The sequence below is a fragment of the Perognathus longimembris genome, chromosome 19 (genome assembly GCF_023159225.1).
Source record: "Perognathus longimembris pacificus isolate PPM17 chromosome 19, ASM2315922v1, whole genome shotgun sequence".
NCBI lineage: Eukaryota > Metazoa > Chordata > Mammalia > Rodentia > Heteromyidae > Perognathus > Perognathus longimembris.
This window is the reverse complement of record NC_063179.1, coordinates 40,308,680-40,328,333: the sequence shown is the minus strand read 5'-3', so window position 1 is coordinate 40,328,333 and position 19,654 is coordinate 40,308,680. Positions and strand designations below refer to the sequence as shown.

Here is a 19,654-nt window from a genome sequence, read left to right as displayed (position 1 = left end):
AGGGAGGGAGGGAGGGAGGGAGAGAGGGAGGGAGGGAGGGAGGGAGGGAGGGAGGGAGGGAGGGAGGGAGGGAGGGAGGGAGGGAGGGAGGGAGGGAGGGAGGGAAAGAGACAAAGAGAGAAAGAACCAGTATCAGGATGCTTGACACATGAAGACAGGAAAAGAATGGGCTCTGTGTTAGAACCATTTGTTCAAAATGTTTTCTCACTATATATAATACTGGACTGTTCATTTTTCACATCTGCTTCTCACCATCTGTAGCCATGATATGATTTTTTTTTTTTTTGCCAGTCCTGGGCCTTGGACTCAGGGCCTGAGCACTGTCCCTGGCTTCTTTTTACTCAAGGCTAGCCCTCTGCCACTTGAGCCACAGCGCCACTTCTGGCTTTTTTCTATATATGTGGTGCTGGAGAATCGAACCCAGGGCTTTATGTATACAAGGCAAGCACTCTTGCCACTAGGCCAAATTCCCAGCCTCAATATGAATATTTCTTTCCTTAGAACACAGAGGTAAGGAAGTAGATGCTTCTTGGAAATTACTTGAAACCAAAGAGGATGTGGCTAGAAGCAAATGTGAGGTAGATATTACCAGAAAGGCCTTCATTCTCTAATTGGTCTTTGTTTTGTTTTTGGATAGTTGGTGAGCAGCAGGGAAGAAACAGCAGTAAGTTAAGTCAGAGGAATGAGAAATTGAAATCCGCCCTTTTAACATGTAATCTCTTTTTTAAATCAGTTCTAAGGCTTGAACTCTGGACCTGAGCATTCTCCCTTAGCTTTTTTGCTCAAGGCTGGTACCCTGTCACTTGAGCCACACCTCCGTTTCTGACTTCTCTCTCTTTTTTGTGTGGTTTATTGGAGAAACGTGTCACAGGCGCTTTTCCTTCAGGAGCATGAGCTGGCTTCAAGCCTCAGTCCTCAGCTCTCAGCCTCCTAAGTAGCTAAGATTACAGGCATGAGCCACCAGCACCTCCCTAAAAGGAATCTTTCTTAATTCGGATGCCCACCATTACCTAAAGCATGCATCACGTTGCCAATAAGATCTTCTCAAAGCACAAACAGGCAAATACCCATGTTAGAGGTTTGCCTTCTACTGCAGCGTCCTTTCAGTTTAATCCTCTGAGCATCTTCAAAGAGGCAACAGAGCAATTTAGCATCTTCCATTTTTCTAGAGGGGGAACTAAGACACAGAAGGAATCAGTAAAGAAGCTTGGATTCCTATTTGTGCAGAATTCAGCCATTAGTAGAAATCTATTCCCAGTGCTCCCTCTGCCTCTCAGTTGTCTCTCTGCTCGCCCACAATCGCCATTGTTTTTGACACAGACACCAGTGTCTTTGAGGTTTGTGTATGTGCCCAGCACTCTGGAATTCATAGGACGAGACATAGATTTAGTCTAACACAAATACATAGGCCCTATAACAAGTAATTATTGCTTCCCAGAAGGAAATAATCTTGAAGAAATGTTCAATAAGATTGATTAGAACTTAAAACCAAAAATTAGGCCGAAAAGACACTAGACTTGTTGATGGATCTAGGCATTATAATAGGTTAAAACAGAAAATACTGATAATTATTCCACTCCATCTGGAAAAAAGTAGAGTACATACATATAGATCTTACCGAATCATGAGTAATCAACAGCATCAGAGCGTCTCTAAAGAGGAGAGAAAAATTGTGCCCTGAGTGGCTGGGGATATGGCCTAGTGGCAAGAGTGCTTGCCTCGTATACATGAGGCCCTGGGTTCAATTCCCTAGCACACATATACAGAAAATGGCCAGAAGTGGCGCTGTGGCTCAAGTGGCAGAGCGCTAGCCTTGAGCAAAAAGAAGCCAGGGACAGTGCTCAGGCCCTGAGTCCAAGGCCCAGGACTGGCAAAAAAAAAAAAAAAATTGTGGCCTGAGTCTAAGAATGTCCAATGACAAAAATTCTGAATGACAAGAAGAGAGTGAAGAACATAGTTACTAATTTCAAATGTTTTAAGCCGTTACAGTTTTTAGGCAAAGAAGATTGGAGCAACGGATTATTAATGATAACATTTTGAAAAAATAAGATTATAAGCAGTACTAAAGGACTGTATATCATGACTGAAAAGACATAGCAAACTTTGAAGAAGCAGCATTGAAGAGTTAAAATGTTGTATCAAAAGTTGCTCCTACGACTAGGTGATAATGACTCGCACCAGTAACCCTAGCTACTCAGGAGGCTGAGATTTGAGAATCATGGTTCAAAGCCAGCCTGGGGAAGATAGCCTGTGTGACTCTTACCTCTACTAAACTACCAAAAAGCCAGAAGCGGAGCAGTGGCTCAAGTGGTAGAGCATTAGCCTGGAGCAAAATAAGGGTCAGAGATAGCGCACAGGCCCTGAATGCAAGCCCTAGGACCAGCACCAAATAAGAAAATCAAGAACAAAAACCTAAAAGTGGAAGTAGAGCTGTGGCTCAGTCAGTCATGCATTAGTCTTGAGCACAAAAGCTCACAGACAGCAACCAGGCCCTCAATTCAAGCCTCAGGTCAAGACTGGCACACACACACACACAGACAAAAACAATTGCGCCTATGTACCCAATATAAATTCGCATTATATTGAACATCTGTCTGCTGGGATTATTAAATGGTAGAGGGTTTCCTGCTACTTAAAAATATATATATATTTCTCCCAAACATTCTGAATCTGTTGATCTTATTCAGTGAATACAGAAACCCATCTTCTCTTGGAGCAACTTATGCATCTTTAAATGATCTCACTTTAACTGTTTAAATGAGTCAACTCTTGGTTCCAGTTACACTGGAAAAGAGCCTTGATCTATATCTGAGTCTCTGCTAGGAGTCTCTGCTTATATCTGAGAATAAACGTGGAAATAAACCCGTTCATAGCCCACACAGAAACTCCGATTCTTTTTATTATTATTATTTCTCTAGATTTCGCATGTGCCTTTGAGTGCCCTTGTCTTTCCTCTCCCTTTCTCTTTCTTTCTCTCTCAACCGTTCCATGTTTCTCTAGAGCATCCTTTTGAGCATTTCCGGCAGGTTCTCTGTTCTAGCCTGAGAAAGAGAGAAGGGGAGGGAGGATCCTGAGGACTTTGTGGCTACTCCATGCCACCCAAGGGAGAGGGGAGGCAGTGTTCTTCGAGTAGGCACGCTTGTGCCCCATCTGGGGACTTGAACTTGGGGCCTCGTGCTCTTGCTTAGCTTTTTAACTCAAGGCTGGCATGCTCTAACTTGAGCCACACCTTCTCTTCTGCCTTTGTGCTGGTTACGTAGAGATAAGAGTCTCATGGGCTTCTCTTCCCAGCTCTTCGCCTCCCTGAGTAGCTAGGATGACAGGCGTGAGCCACCCGCGCAGGTATGTGTGACCCTTTTCCAGTGCGTGGGGCTCAAGCAGACCTGATCCCGGCCAACACCACCCCACGCCTGTGTGCCTCCACCTCCCGTGACCGTTCAGTCGTGCCCCCTCGGCACCACGCGCCCAGGATTCCAGATCACGTCGCTAGAAGGAAGCTAAGCCAGTTCGTCCCTCCACTCTAGCTAAGTGCTTTAAGCCAAACCAGCAACAGAAAAACAAAACGAGCTAGCCGCCTCCTTTCGCCATTCTCGGTGTTGTAGGAGATGCCGTGCTCAGAAGCGGTTCTGTGTGATGTGTGACGTGTAACTGTAAGAACTGTCTCTTGCCAGGACATCATTGAGGAAGTCACCGCAGCCTACATCCGTCAGCATATGTGGTCTGCCCCCGAAGACCTGCTCCTCCGCTTCCAAGACACCACCTCAGGACCCAGCCTGAGGGAAGAGTTTGAAGCTAGGAAAGCCTTTTTGGGTGACCAAATAGAAAATGTGGTCAAAATACAGGTATGTGACTCATCTGCCACTCCTGGCAGAAAAAAAAAAAAATGTCCTGTCCCCTGCAGGTGTTTAATTTGAAAAGAGACAGTCCACTGGCAGCATTCTAACAAATCATTCTGACGGCACTTTTGTTGTTGTTGTTGTTGTTACCCAATCAGCAGTCGCTCATCCGCTTTAGAAAGCGTTTAAGATGGGAAATGTCTTGATGATGAAGGACTTTTCACCCGTGGCTTCCTGGATAGTATCTGACTTGGTTGTATCCACCTGCCAGCCACCTAGTTGGAGCCAAAGGGACAGCTCAGATCAGAGCTGAAGTCACGTTTCTCTTCCCTGCTGGAATATTGAGTGGCAACTCTCTTCTTCTGACCTAAAAGAATACAAAAACAGATGAACTGAAACAGATTTAGCATCTCTGGGAGTATTTTCATTCGTATCATCTCTCAATCTCATTTGGGAGGCAGGGTTTAGGGGGCTACCCTGGGGCTTGAACTCAGGTCCTATGCTAGCTTGCTAAGCAGGAACTGTACTACCCGAGCCACGCTTTTAGCCTTTTTCTTTTCTTTAGTGGTTTTTCAGATAGGGTCTCACAATTTTTGCTTGGGACCACTCTCAGATGTCGGTCCTACTACTTTCACAAAGTTGTGCGCCGCCATGACCATCTGGCCGCTGTTCCTCTGGAGAATGTCTCGGGTTTTGTTTAAGGAGGGAGGAAGAGGGGCTCAAAAGACTGTCTGACCTCACATCTTGTGGTTGAGAGTCGCGGAGCTTGCCACGTGTAGGTGGTTTTTCCTGGTGTTCCGAGAACCTCAACCAGCCACCACACCAACATCTGAAAGGCTGTTTGACCTTTTCTCTTCACTTAAACTGTGGCTGACTGTTGGGAGTTTGGTGGATTTTTTGCTTTGGCCAATAGCTATAAAATTTCCTAGACTGAAAGCTTTCCCGTTGCAAACCTTCTCTTTCACAATTGCTAATGAGTTCGTCTCCTTTCTCTGCCTCAATATAATGTGGATCCAGGCTGAAGATGATTTTATAAACTGTCTCCTTGCATCTTGCCTGTGATAAGAACTTGCTGTTCTGAAGTTGCTAGCAAGGCAGGAATGGTGTGTGTGTGTGTGTGTGTGTGTGTGTGTGTGTGTGTGTGTGCCACTTGAACTCGAGGTTTTGCCCCTCTCACATTGCTTTTTCCGCACAAGGCCAGCACTCTACCATGGAAGCCACAAAAGCATGCATCACTTCTAGCTTCGTGCTGGTTCACTGGAGACCAGAGTCTCGAGGACTTTTCCGCCCAGCCTAGTATTGACCCGTAACCCTCCAATCTCAGCCTCCTGAGTAGCGAGGATTCAGACATGACCCACCAGTACCCAGCTCAGAAATTACTGGATAAAAGAAAATTTTGCTACAAACTGACACTCAAAAAAAAAAAGAGTTCTTTTAGGTGAGCCAGAGAGTTTCCAGTTTATTTCTTCTTTAAATAAATAATAGGCAAAAAACACAGGATGGGAACAAAAGCCTCGACTAGCCCAGAATATATAGGATATAGGCTAATCAATGCTAAGGCTCTAATTTTGCGTGAAATTTAAGGTGGCAGCTAATGTGATACAATTAGAGCCAACCCCAACACTCTCCACCATTGGAGGTGCCCAGCAGTATTGTAGTGGGAAACTTACTGAAGAATTTCCCACTGCAGAATTTCCTGATACAAGAAGTCAGGGCTAAAAGCCTGAGACGGCCACGCAGAGCGTTTCCCTCCACCTCAGCAGAGGTGGGCTGGAAGAAGAGGCCATCAGACTCGGAACTCACCCCGCCAGGCCTTCGTTTCATTGCTCTGACAGTTGCCTAACAAGGAGAGGCGCGAGGTTGCAAGACAAGCCCATTTTGCAGATGTGGACCAGAAGTAAACCTCTAACCTTCTAGTCCCTAAGACTAAGTAAGAGACCAGGAACCAAGTGATAAATTCCACCCATCTTCTTTCTTACCACGGTGGCCAGTTCAGCCTGCAGTAGGGAAACGCCTTGCATTAGGGCACTTCCCCCATGCAGAGGGCTTTCTAATGAGCTGACCACACATCATCTTACCAAGTCCTTGGGAAGAAGTACGGGAGTAATTCCTCTAGGCCCGAGCCAACTATACCCAGGCTCCCGACCCTGCCTGCCATCTCTCCCCTGCTGAGGAACTGTACAGTGTAAGAGAATGTGCATGCCCTCTAAGTGCTACTGGAATAAGCCAGTAGCCCCGGCCAACAGGAGGGGAAGGCAAGAAGAATCTTGTGTTTGTCTTTGCCTTGTTTTGTCTTTTTGAAGAGCTGCAAATTGAACTCAAGGGCTGGCCGATACTAGGCAAGTTATATGGCACTGCTCTGAACTATATACTCTCGGCCAAATTAGTGTTTTTGTTGTTGGGGGCGGGGAGGGTTACCATGACTTGAACTCAGCGCATTGTGTTCTTATACAGCTTGCTTGCTCATACTTGGTGCTCTGCCAGTTGAACCACAACACCAGTCTGTCATTTTGCTGGTTAACTGAGGATAGTGTCTTATGTACTTTTTTACCCAGGTTGGCTTTGAACCTTGATCTTCCGATCTCAGCCTTCGAGTAGCTAGGATTATAGACATATGCCACCAGCACCCACCTACCATACTGTTTTGAGCAATAGAAGGCTCTGGTAAATTTGTATAACATTAGGGTGGGGGTGTGACTCAATGGTACAGCATTTGTCTAGCATTTCAGACTGAGCTCAATCCTCAGGACTGGAAAGACTGCCAAAGTTTGAGAATGAATGAGCCCAGGGTGGAGGAGAATGTGTCTTCATAAATGGGAAAAAATTTTACATCATAAAGAGAAAAGAGCATGTAACATAAATAATGACATAAAATATAAATGAATATGTAAAGATACTTTTCCAGAAGACAGAAAGAATTTATATTGAAACTGCTTTATGCTGTCAAAGAATGACACAGACGTAATGAAACAACGATGATAGAATAAAATGAGGACAACCGACAGCTGTGGAAATTAAGAGAAATGGTGGCATCTAGTATGTAAACAAATCTATTGCTATGGAATGTGAAATAGATACTGAACATAATTGAGATCGACATTGAAGAGAATTAAAACAGGAATGAAGATATTGGGGAAAAAAAGTGCATTTTCCAGTTCAGATACTAGTATCTCTATTAATCTAGCCCAACGTATATATAGTACTATAATTTTATTCTGGATACAGTGGCTGATGCATGTGATCCGAACTGTTTGGGAGGCAGAGCTCAGGAGGATCATAGTTGGAGGCCAGCCCAGGCAAAAAGTTTGCAAGATCTCAGCACAACCAGTAAGTCAGGCATGGTGGAATGCACCTGTCATTCTAGCTATTCAGGAGGCCATAGGTAGAAAAATCTCAGTCTGAGGCAAGACCTGAGCAAAAATTCAAGACCCCACTCGAAAGATAACTAAACATAAAAGGAATAGCGATACGACTCAAATGGGAGACCATCTTCTTAGCAAGCACAGACCATCATCTCAAACTCCAGGACTGCAAGAAGAAAAGAAAACGGAGGAAAATCAGTGAAACAACAGACGTGAAAAACTTAGTTGGATAGTCTTAACAGCAGAATGGAAGGGAAAAGGGAATTTATGTAAATAGGAGGGAAGAGCAATAGAAATCCACACATGTGAACAACCATGACCACAAACTGAAAAACATAATAGAGACTCCCAGATCGGTGGGCTGTGTCAGTCATATCATTAGCAGCACCAAAAAAGTACTTGAAGATGTAAACAGTGAAAAGTTCTGCAGTGTGGCAAAAGATGCAGACCCACAGGTGTAAGAAGCTGAGCTGAGCAAATCCCAGACAAAGGACCCAAAGGAGTCACTCAGACCTATCACAGTCAGACCTCTGGAAACAAAAGGCAAAAACCACTGACAGTCGTGGGCAGAAAGGACAGCTAACCATCATGCGAGAGGAAGACACTTGGATGGTGGTAGTTTTTTAAGCCAGTGGAAAGAAACATAACAGTTTTTAAATGTTAAAGGAAATAACAGTCAACAAGAGTTCTATTTTTTTTTCCAGTCCCGGGGCTTGAACTCAGGGCCTGAGCACTGAGGGCTAGCACTCTGCCACTTGAGCCACAGCGCCACTTCTGGCCGTTTTCTGTATATGTGGTGCTGGGGAATCGAACCTAGGGCTTCATGTATACGAGGCAAGCACTCTTGCCACTAGGCCATATCCCCAGCCCTACCAAGTTGTACTTTCTAAAAGAAGAGCTAAAATGAAAACTTCTAAAAAATGAAAGGAGAACAATCAAATTCATTTTGGGGACACTGAGGAGAAAGGGAAAACACTAAAATAGTAAAAAACAGGAGTCAACTCTATGTTGTCCTCGTGAGCTTTTTGCTCTTATCTCCAATTAACCACCAGAGCACCAGACAACTGGAAGTGGCTCAAAGTGATAGAGAAAAAAAGCTCAGGGACAGTGTCCAGGCCCTAAGCTAAAAAAAAAAAAAAAAAAGTTAGGGATGGAAAGTGTAGTATAGTTCCACATGCACAAAGAAGAAATACATTTAACGCCAATTGTCATAGAAGTGGGAAGAAGACAAAGGTATTATGGAGAGGGTAAGGTCTCTTTCTTATCTTTTCTGGAGATGAATATTGAATTAAGTCTTTTCAGTTTGGATAATGTTCACCTTTCCATTGTTAAGAGTTTACTGAGTCTACTGAGATGACTACCATAATTCTTTGGAGGACAATTCTCGTAGTCACAATAGTGGGCACAAGGTGGTTTATTACCACAAGAAAAATGGCAACAAGTTAATACTTACCAGTAAGAAAATTATTAAGTTACAGTAAATCTATATTCTAAAACACTTCAAGGTCATTAAAGAATGGGGAGGGTGTGTATTTATATATATTTGAGCTTATATACTTCATACTTATTCCACATATATGCAAAATATAGATATGTGAAATAAATATGGAATAATGGCAATAATTTATGTGGTTTAGCGAAAGATGGTGATGTATTGTCAGACTATTTTGCCAAAAAATAAAGCCGACCTAAACATAGGCACACATAGTTTTATAGGTTTGTATGTTACATATAATAGTTTTATGCATATATATGTATTGCGCATATTTCAAAGGGAATATAATAAAATGTTAATAGAAGTTCACATTAGAAAGAAGTTGGATGGATTAGAGGCAGATACACAGGTATGTCCTATGTTACACCCTTGCTGTGTGTCCACTGTGTATTTTAATAGAGGTAGGCCTAGACTGATTGCATAAAATGTAGTTTTCTACGTTTTTATTGTTCATGTGTGGCATCATAATACCTGTGATAGCTTTCTATCCTAGTCGTGTCTTCTAGATCTTCTATTCCTCCAGATACAGAACACTTTCATAGTTAGCCTAGAGGACTGCCTCATTTTGCCTGCTGTGTAACAAATAATCCAGTGTCTGGCATTCCCCTTTTGGCAAACAGAACGTTTGAACATCTTTGGCGTTGCAAAACATACTTGTATTTCCTTAGACTAGACAGTTTGCAAGTCAGAAATACTTAAGTGCAGGTCAAATAATTTTAATTTGGAAATTGCATAATTCCCTTCAAAGAAACTATCTTTTATAAGTTTCCTAGCCCCACTACTGACTGCTTGGAAAGTGTGTTTGTAAAATGTTACCCTTGGGAGAAGCCGAGAGAAATGTTCATGAAACTCCATGTGTTTGTTGCATCTTCCTACGAATCAATATTTTTTTCATGTAAAACAACGTTAGTTCCTAGTGTAGTGACTCACATCTGTAATCCTAGCTACTCGGGAGGCTGAGATCCGGAAGATTTCAATTCAAGGCTAGCCCCAGCAAAAGGTTCACACGAGCCCTCATCTCGGTCAGCAAAGTCTGGGCCCTCTGTCTCTGTCAGCCTACCTATCCATGACGCATGAGCAGGAGGTTCTCAGTTGAAGCCAACCCAGGCAAAAAGCCAGACCTTTGTCAAAAATAATGAAAGCAAAAAAGACTGGTGGGGTGGGCTGGGGATATGGCCTAGTGGCAAGAGAGCTTGCCTCGTATACATGAGGCCCTGGGTTCGATTCCCCAGCACCACATATACAGAAAACGGCCAGAAGTGGCGCTGTGGCTCAAGTGGCAGAGTGCTAGCCTTGAGCAAAAAGGAAGCCAGGGACAGTGCTCAGGCCCTGAGTCCAAGGCCCAGGACTGGCCAAAAAAAAAAAAAAAAAGACTGGTGGCGGCGTGATTCAAGTGATAGAGCACAAGTCTAGCAAAGCACAAGGCCCTGGGTTCAAACCCCAGTACTACAAAAAGAAAAATTGTTCAGTGTATTTTTTTCGTTCTAGCTCTTGGTCTTGAACTCAGGGCCTTGGCACTGCCTCTTAGCTTTTCTGCTCAAGGCAAGCACTCTACCACTTGAGCCACAGCTCCACTTCTGGCTTTTTTTTTTTTTTTTTTTTTGGTGGTTAATTGGAGGTAAGCGTCTCATGGACTTTCGTGCCTGGGCTGGTTCCGAACCACAATCCTCAGAGTGCCTTACAGGTGTGAGCCATCAGCATGCAGAGATTTTGAAGCCATTCCTGTTGCTATGAAATCACACCGGCGCCTAGTTAATTGTGTGAGCGTGAGGGAAATACCATTGTATTCCTTTTTCCCCGTGACCTTGGTAAAATTAAGCTATCAAGTGAGCAGCTGGATACCTGCGTGGTAATTTATCGTCCTTGTTGTGCTATTCACATCCTGGGTCCAGACTGTGCCCCAGTGAGGTGTCTGCCCACTGGTGACACAGGGTCCAGAGGAGATGGGAAGGACCCTGAGGGTGACTCAGTTCAGTACCTCTACAAACATGCCCTGTGCCTGCCCCTTCTAAACCCACTGGGGCAATCAGTAACTCTGTAACTCCTTCTCTTCCTTAGGCTTATTGGAAGGGACAAAAACAACGCAAAGACTACCTGGGCAGGCAGCAAGTGTTCCTCGGTAATGTTGATTCTGTTGTGAAGGTAAATAGCCCTTCCTCCCCAATCAGGTGATTGGCTTCAACTAAATCCCTGGGACAGCTGTTGGCAGGGTTTATGTGAGCCTTGAAGGTCAGCCCTGAGTTTGAATCCCCACTTCTTCTAGTGAGTCAGTCAACTGTTCTAATCCTTTATAGGGTTATGAGAACTACTTGAGGGATTACGTTTATAACCACTAAATGTTCTTTGTCTAGAAAATCCAAAATGATGATCAAAGCCGAATAAAACCTCCGCTCGCTGAGCTGAGTTTGCTGTTCCTCTTACTGACTTTGCTAGGAATATCTGGAATATACCCACATGCTAGCTGAACGCCTTAGTTGTAAAGCCAATGCAAAGCCAATAGCAAGAGGAAGAATTTGAAACCTGAATTTGGTGTTAAGCTAATCTAACCCAATTTCCCAGGCAGGCAGATAGCTAGAGACGGGAAAGGCACTGTGGTGACCATTGTCACAGGGCAGAAAGTCAAAAGAATTGTACAAAATCAAACTGTAGATAATTTGGAAAGCCAGATGACAGACCAATAGGGCAGGGCTGGAGAGATATTGAACCAAAGGAGACTAAGTTTAAAAGATACTTTAAACTGAAGGTAGAGAATCATCCCCCGTACTGTGCACGAACTCCTTAATGAGACAGCATGGTGTTATCGGATAATGCATTTTTAGGAAATTCTCCTACATGATATTCAGGGTTCCCCGTTGATGGCCTTGGTCTCTCTGTTCCACTGTATCTTAGATCCAGTCCTGGTTCCGAATGGCCACAGCAAGGAAGAATTACCTCTCACGACTGCAGTACTTCAAAGATCACGTAAGGGAAATGCATGTGGGCTTTTGGCCGGGTTGCAAAGGAGCAAAACAAACACATATTGAAAGTTAGCATTGGCTGCTTTTTTGTACATGGTAGAAATCACCACTTAGAAAAGAATAAGCCTGAGAGCCAAGGACACGCCATCTTTTCAGTGGAGAAATCACAACGGGACTCAGCCTTCACCAGTCAGGAAGAGAGAGGAAATGAGCCACAAGAAAACAGTGTAGACTAGTAATACCAGAGACAAGATTCTAGAGGAAGCCGGGCTCACACCTGTAGCCCTTGTTACTCAGGAGGCTGAGATCTGAGGATCGTGGTTTGAAGCCAGCCAGAGCAGAAAAGTCCTCATACAACGCTTATCTCCTGCTCACAACTTGGGAAGAGGGGGACCGGGAAGGGATGGCAGGAGAAAACGAGGAAGAGGTAACAAAAATAAATAATTTTTTTTAAGACTATATTTCCAGTTAACCACTAAAAATCCAGAAATGGCATTGTGGCTCACAGTGGTAGAAAGCTAGCCTTGAGCAAAAAAGAGCTCAGGGACAGTGCCTAGGCCCTGAATACAAGCCCCACAACTGACCCCCCCCCAAAAAAAAGATTCTACAGAAAACTCTCCCAATATAGATTGTACAATTTTCCTAACCACTAACTTATTTAAATAGAAGCCCACAGAATGATTTTTTTTCAGAACTTTCAAAGACTAGCAAGCTGAATGTATATTAGATCTAAGTTCTATGCTAAAATTCTTTTCCCTTTGTAGGTCTACTGTTTACTTAAACAGCCCCTTCTATAGTCTTGTTTATATTTGCAGCTAACTTGATCCCTTCTTCAAAAAAAATGGAATAATACATGTTGAAGGCACTACATCTCTATATCATCAGGACTAAATGGTGTCAGGATTTCTTTCTTTTTTTTTTTTTTTTTTTTTTTGGCCAGTCCTGGGCCTTGAACTCAGGGCCTGAGCACTGTCCCTGGCTTCTTCCCGCTCAAGGCTAGCACTCTGCCACTTGAGCCACAGCGCCACTTCTGGCCGTTTTCTGTATATGTGGTGCTGGGGAATCGAACCTAGGGCCTCGTGTATCCAAGGCAGGCACTCTTGCCACTAGGCTATATCCCCAGCCCCTGGGATTTCTTTCTTAGTTCCAGTATGTTATTTATTTTTAATATAATGAATTTGTTTTGCCATAGTCTCTGTTGTTCTTCTCCTTCTCCTTCTTCTTCTTCTCCTTTTTCTCCTCCTCCTCCCCTTCCTCCTTCTTCCTTTCTTCCTCCTCCTCCTCCTCTTCCTCCTCCTCCTCCCCTTCCTCCTCCTCCTCCCCTTCCTCCTCCTCTTTCTTCTTGTGCCAGTACTGAGGTTTGATCCCAGTGCCTGGGCACTCAAGGCTAGGGCTCTACCACTTGAGGCCACAGCTTCACTTCCCAGCTTTTTTATGGTTAATTGGAGATAAGAATCTCATGGATTTTTCCTGCCTCCACCAGCTTCAAACCCTAATCCTCAGCTCTCAGCCTCCTCAGTAGCTAGGAATTACAGATGTGAGCAACTGGGCCTGGCTAGTATCCGTTCTTAATAGTTCCTGAATTCTAAAATAGTGGAGTAGATGGCATTTGGGTGGAATGGGGATCCTGACATGTCTCCATGTTTTGCAGAAAAATCAAATTGTGAAAATACAATCTCTCCTGCGAGCAAGCAAAGCTAGAGATGACTACAAAACACTAGGTAAGTGTTCACACACTGAAACGAAGCCTGGATTTCTTGCTGACCACAAATGGGTAATTTTAGTGGCTTCAGAGCCTGGGTGAGGAAAGAGTGTTAATGCTAATTTCTCCAAAAGACTTTGGTGATGGAAGGCTGTCAGTTCTGAGCTAACGCACATAAATGCAGGCTCTGACAGCAGCCAGGCCTTCCTGTTATAAGTGGAGGGGGACAGGTGGAGGTAGCTTAAGAAGGAATGAGAGAATTGGACAAAGAATGAAGCTGACATGAATGCTGTTATTTTTACATTACATATGAGCTATAGCGAAGAAAGAATTCTAAGAGAAGCTGACCAAGAAAAGGTTATTTATTCAATTTAATTGCTAGCCTATGAGTTCCCCTATCCTAAAGGTAAGACATGTTTGTATAAGAAATGTTGGAAATATAAATGTTAAAAACAAAAACTACTGTCTGGTCTCCCAAAGACGGTAACCGCAAACATCTTTGCCCTGTGACCCGAGGTGACTTCACGAAGATCAGCAGAAGCAGCAAAATAGTAACAGCAGTGACTCCAGGTTTGGTTGCTGGTGCTGAGTTCAGGCTAAGAATTGTGCTTTGGGTTTAACGCTTGTCCTTCGCGAGGCAGAACCGCACAGCGCCAAGCCGAAGGGACAAGAGTGATCAGCTGTCACTGAGGTTGCCGCCGCTGGTCCACACTCTTCCAAGTCGTTTCTCTTTCACTCTTATTTCACTACTCTGGAACTCAGGCTCATGCGCTCTGCTTTTTCACTCACGGCTAGAGCTCTACCAGTTAAGCCACACGTCCAGTCCAACATTTAACGACTCAATAAACTACTAAGAAAAAGCTGCGAGTGGCCCTGTGGCTCCAGTGGTCGAGCGCTATCTAGCCTTGAATAAAAGAGTTCAGGGACAGCGCCCTGGCCCAGAGTTCAAACCCTATGACCACCCCCCACACCCCCAAAAACATTTCCCCCTCAATAGACTACCAGGGAATTGAAGCATAAAGTTGAAGGTACTAAGAGAGATGTTCTTGGAATTTAAATGAGATAGACTCAGAACAACTGAGGTTATCTGTCCCCTCCCCCATACACACACCTGATCCCGAGCCCCTTCCCTGGTCCTATGCGGAAAGGGCAAAGGTAAAAGGTAAGAGTGTTTGACTTTCTGAACTCTTTTTCCTTCTGTCAAGTAGAATATCCACTCTGTTATTTGGTTGACCGTGGTTTGGCATTTACAGTTCTCCTTCATGACCCTTCCTAGTTCAGCCTTTACCTAGTTCCAGCAACTTCCCAAAGGCCCTTTGTGCTGAGAGCTAGCACTTGCTGCTTCCTGTGGGCAGAATAGGAATCCCTTATCAGACTCAGCCACCAGGTCTCAGAGTCCAGGTCACTGACTGGGTTAGCTTTCTTTCCCTCAACTCTAAGGCACAGATAGTACTATCTGCCCAGAGCCTGAGTCTTAGGATCAGTGTGAGAAAGGACTGATAAAGGAGCGTTAGATAACTAGAAATAATGAGCTCAGACATGAGACATTATCCACCTCCTGTGTTTGTGTATATGACTTTCCCTGTCAAGATTTTACAGAATCCAGAATGATTCACTCCACCAAGTACTGCCGCTGGCTTTTTGTCTGGGAATACTTTATTTGCAGGCCTGGTTTCTTTCCTGTTTATAACTCAAGCATGCCTGTTCTTCTCTCCTCAGTTGGTTCTGAGAACCCACCATTAACAGTAATCCGCAAGTTTGTACATCTGTTAGACCAAAGTGACCTGGACTTCCAGGAGGAGCTGGAGGTGGCGCGATTAAGGGAGGAAGTGGTGACCAAGATCAGGGCTAATCAGCAGCTGGAGAAAGACCTCAACCTGATGGACATCAAGATTGGACTTCTGGTGAAGAACAGGATCACCCTGGAGGTCAGTGGGGGGAGGGAAGGGAGACTCAGCTCCCAGCAGAGGAAAAGAACCATGCTGATGTGGTCACAGCATGGCGGACCAGCCAAGAGCACTCAGAATCTGTTATCAGTTGACTAAAGTTTATTGATCACTTTTATTAGGAGATAGTGGCTTTTCAACCTGCAAAATTCTATTCCTCCAAATTTCTTCATTACTATTCTGAATTGAAATTAATATATACATATCCATGACCTTGCTTGTACACAAACCTTCATAATAAAACTAAGGCAGTGATAGTTCTAAGCCAAGCCTCAGTGGCTCCCACTGTAATCCTTATTCCTCGGGAGGCTGAGATCTGAGGGCCGCAGTTCAAAGCCAGCTCAGGCAGGGAAGTCCATGAGACTCTTATCTCCAATTAAATACCAAAAAAGCCAGAAGTGGAGCTGTGGCTCAAGTGGTAAAGCACTAGTGGTAAAGCCTTGGGCACGAAAGTTCAGGGACACCCCTAACCTCAAGCCTCCTAACTGGCATCAGAAAACAAAAACAAAAAAAAACTAAAGCAGTTATATTTTTGTAAAATTGAAATAAAAGGAAGTCATTGTGCATTTTAAAAACATCATACATCCTCATGTATGGAAATGTCACAACAACACTTGTACAATAGATGGATGCTACCTAAAAATCACACCCACAAATGACATGTTCTAATATGAACATACACGAGCCAGATGACATTTGAAGACTTGATAGAGTCCCTCGGGACTCGGGGGACTCTTCCTGGTGTCGCCACAGAATGAGAGGCACTGATACATCACCGCAGGACAGCAGGCGGGCCTGTGGCCTCCACGCCGTGGAAAGCCGCGTGGCCTGGCTCAATGCACACGGCGTCTGCAGTCCACTCAATCCAGTGCGCATCGACACTTCTGCATGGAGAAACTGTGTCGTGTGTATATGGAAGACAGATTCTGAGCTCAGAGAATTACAAAACGGCATTTTGACCTACGTGAATGACTAGAAAGACATTCAAAAGCCCTGCCCTCCAAGATGGGGGCCTATATCTCCCCAGCACCCCCCTGCCAATTGCCAGGCAGCAGATCCTGTCATCTCTTGCCCCCATCTACCTCAAATGCTGAGTTGCCTTCCAAGCAAGACATGCCCACCCACCCCTGCTCGTGGAAACACATCGTGCCCATGAGCACATCCAAATACAAATGCTGGACTTTCTGTCTGTTGTGAAACCTATGAATGTCAGAGCTCCATAAAAGTGTCAAAACAGAGCCGGGCACCCGTAGCTCACACCTGCAATCCTAGCTACTCGGAAGGCTGAGATCTGAGGACCACAGTTTGAAGCCAGCCTGGGCAGAAAACTCTCCATGAGACTCAAGGCACCTTGAGCAAGAGAGCTCAGGGACAATGCCTCGTTCAAGTCCCATGACCGGCAACAACAAAAAGGCGTCAAAACAGTCATTTTGCCAGGTGCTGGTGACTCTCACCTGTAATCCTAGTTACTCAAGAGTAGGCTAAGATCTGAGGATTTTAGTTCAAAACAGGCCAGGAAGACAAATCCATGAGACTCTTATCTCCAATTAACCAGTGAAAAGCTACCAGTAGAGATATGGCTCAAGTGGTAGACTGTCAGCCTTGAGTGAAAAAGCTACGTGAGAACACAAGGCCCTGAGTTCAAGCCCAAGTAACTGCGCGCGCGCACACACACACACACACACACACACACACACACACACACACACACACGTCATTTTTTTGTATTTACCCAAGAACAAATTTCTAGGGTAAGACCTCTCTCTGTCTCACTCCCTTTTCAATATGCCCCACCTGTTTTCAGAAAACTGACTGTTCCTGAGGAAAGCGAACCTTCTGGAAGCTAGGAGAGGCTAGGGTGGGTGAGCAGAGGAGTGCCACTGTTAGTGACTGAGTGCACTTCTGCTTGGCCAGAAGATGAGCCACTCCCAGGCCTGAGCAGGGCCTGTGAATGCCCATCCGTGTCCTTGGGATCCAGTAAAGACCCCGCGCAACAAGCTGAGGAGACAACAGGGAAAACAGAGCAGTTTATGTCATAGAACATGGCTATGTGTTCTAAGTACCCAAATGTGTGTTGTTGTTTTAAAGCTATTTAGCTGGGCACTGGTGACTTACACCTGTAACCCTAGCTACTCTGGGGGCTGAGATCTGAAGATCACCGTTCAAAGCCTGAGCAAGAAAGTCTGTGAGACTCTTTTCTCCAAGAAGTTGTCAAAAAGCCACAAGTGGAGCTGTGGCTCAAGTGGTAGAGCACTAGCTTTGAGTAAAAGAAGCTCAGGGACGGCGCTCAGGCCCTGAGTTCATACCCCAGCACCAGCAAAAAGGAAAAAGCTTAAAAAAGCAAAACAACAACAACAGAAAACTATTTCAAGGTTCCATATTTAACTATTTTCATCATTTTATGAAATCATATATTTGTATTGTTTGATGCCCATGAGAACGTTTAAAGGAGAATATATTCCAGAAGGTCCTGCATGCAATACCTTTTATGGCCTTGAACTACACTTGTGCCCTATGCCGTAAACTTGTAAACAGGAAATATTTTGATTTTTTTTTTCAAATAAAGGCTTAGTTCCACATCAGTAGATAGTTTAAATCATTGTTTCTTTTGGAAATAAAACCCCTGACAGACTTCCAAGTCTCCATGAATGTTTGGGGTTTTGCTTTACTTTTCAAAAAGACATTTATTCCTTGATAGCATTGAGGCAAAATTAATTATTTGAGCCAGCCTCAGAATCTCAGAGTCCACATCACTGACACCAAGGCAGGAATGCTTGAACCCAGGAATTTGGGATCAGTGTGAGCAACATGGCAAGACCCCATCTTAACTTTAAAAAACTTTTCAGGTACCAAATGTAAACAAATATCTAACATTTATTAGCAGTTAAATGTGTGTCTATTATTTGTTAGAGGTTAGATGAATGATGATTAACTATATAACTTTCAATCTTGGTAGATAGTAGCATGTCTTATTTGATGGTAAGTAGAGCCAGTCAAAGGTTTATTTGTGGTGCTATAGAAGTAGTAATAAAACAACTCTCCAGGGCTGGGAATGTGGCTTAGTGGTAGAGTGCTTGCCTAGCATGTATGAAGCCCTGGACTCGATTCCTCAGTGTCACATAAACAGAAAAAGCCAGAAGTGGCACTGTGCTCAAGTGGTAGGGTGCTAGCCTTGAGCACTGAGAGGATTAGAGACAGAGCCCAGGCCCCGAGTTCAAGCCCTAGAACTGGCAAAATAAAAAACACCAACCCTCACTAAGGGCAGCCATAGAATTAGTTTAACTTCTATGTCAAACAGCCATTAAAAATGTTTTGAAGACTATTTAAAGGCAGGGAAGCCTAATATAGTACTTAAAACAATATTATTTATTTTACCATAGAAGAAAACTTATCTTCTTTGTAATTTTGAGTTACATTTCAATAATCGCCAAAAATAATGTATTTTAATGTACTTTCTTAGCCATATATGTGTATGGGGGGGATGGCTAGATAGATAGATATAAGTATAGATATATATCATATATGTGAAATGTCAATTCAAATCAAAATTGTTCTTTTGAGCTATTTGTTTTCTGTTTTTGAATTATACAAGTTTTTATTTATTTTGAATACAACTCTCTTGTCCAATACAGGCAGGACTACAAATAGCGTCTCTCTGTCAGTGGCCTTGTTATTTTGATGGCACACTTTGAACTACATAGGATTTTAACTTTATGAAGTCCAGTTCATTTAGTTTCTTTTACCACTTGTGTTTTTTGGTGTCATAGCTAAAAAAAAACGATTGCCTATTCCAAAGTCACAAAAGTTTATATCTAGGGCTGGGAATATGGCTTAGTGGCAAGAGTGCTTGACTTGTATACATGAAGCCCTGGGTTCGATTCCCAGCACTACATATATAGAAAATGGCCAGAAGTGGCGCTGTGGCTCAAGTGGCAGAGTGTTAGCCTTGAGCAAAAAGAAGCCAGGGACAGTGCTCAGGCCCTGAGTTTAAGGTACAGGGCTGGCAAAAAAAAAAGAAAAAGTTTATATCTAGTTATTTAAAAAAAAAAGAACAAGATATAAACTTTTTTTTTAAGTTTTACTGGTTTTGTTCTTACATTTAGTTCTGTGATCTCTTTGGAGTTAATTTTTGTTTATGCTGTGTGGCAGGAGTCAGATTCCTTTTGAATGTGGATATCCAGTTGTTTCTGCATCATTTGTTAAACAATTCTTTCACCCTAACATTGGCTTGGCGCCTACCTTAAATCCTAAGAGCAAACAAATAAAGCCTTGGAGAATGTGTATTACAAAAGGCAAATTCCCAATGCATTTCCTTCAGGCTATCTATTCCTTTGTTTCCTAATGAGGAAAATGAAT

At 43.7% G+C, this 19,654-nt stretch overlaps 1 protein-coding gene across 1 annotated transcript in view; it reads left to right on the top strand.

Annotated features, from left to right (window-relative positions):
- Positions 1 to 19,654, top strand: part of Iqgap2 (IQ motif containing GTPase activating protein 2) — a 236,914-nt gene that overhangs the window by 176,899 nt on the left and 40,361 nt on the right. The window contains exons 17-21 of the mRNA XM_048368331.1: positions 3,672 to 3,842; positions 10,752 to 10,835; positions 11,583 to 11,654; positions 13,302 to 13,371; positions 15,072 to 15,280. Of these exons, the coding sequence (XP_048224288.1) occupies positions 3,672 to 3,842; positions 10,752 to 10,835; positions 11,583 to 11,654; positions 13,302 to 13,371; positions 15,072 to 15,280 (606 nt within the window). The remainder of the gene's footprint in view (positions 1 to 3,671; positions 3,843 to 10,751; positions 10,836 to 11,582; positions 11,655 to 13,301; positions 13,372 to 15,071; positions 15,281 to 19,654) is intronic.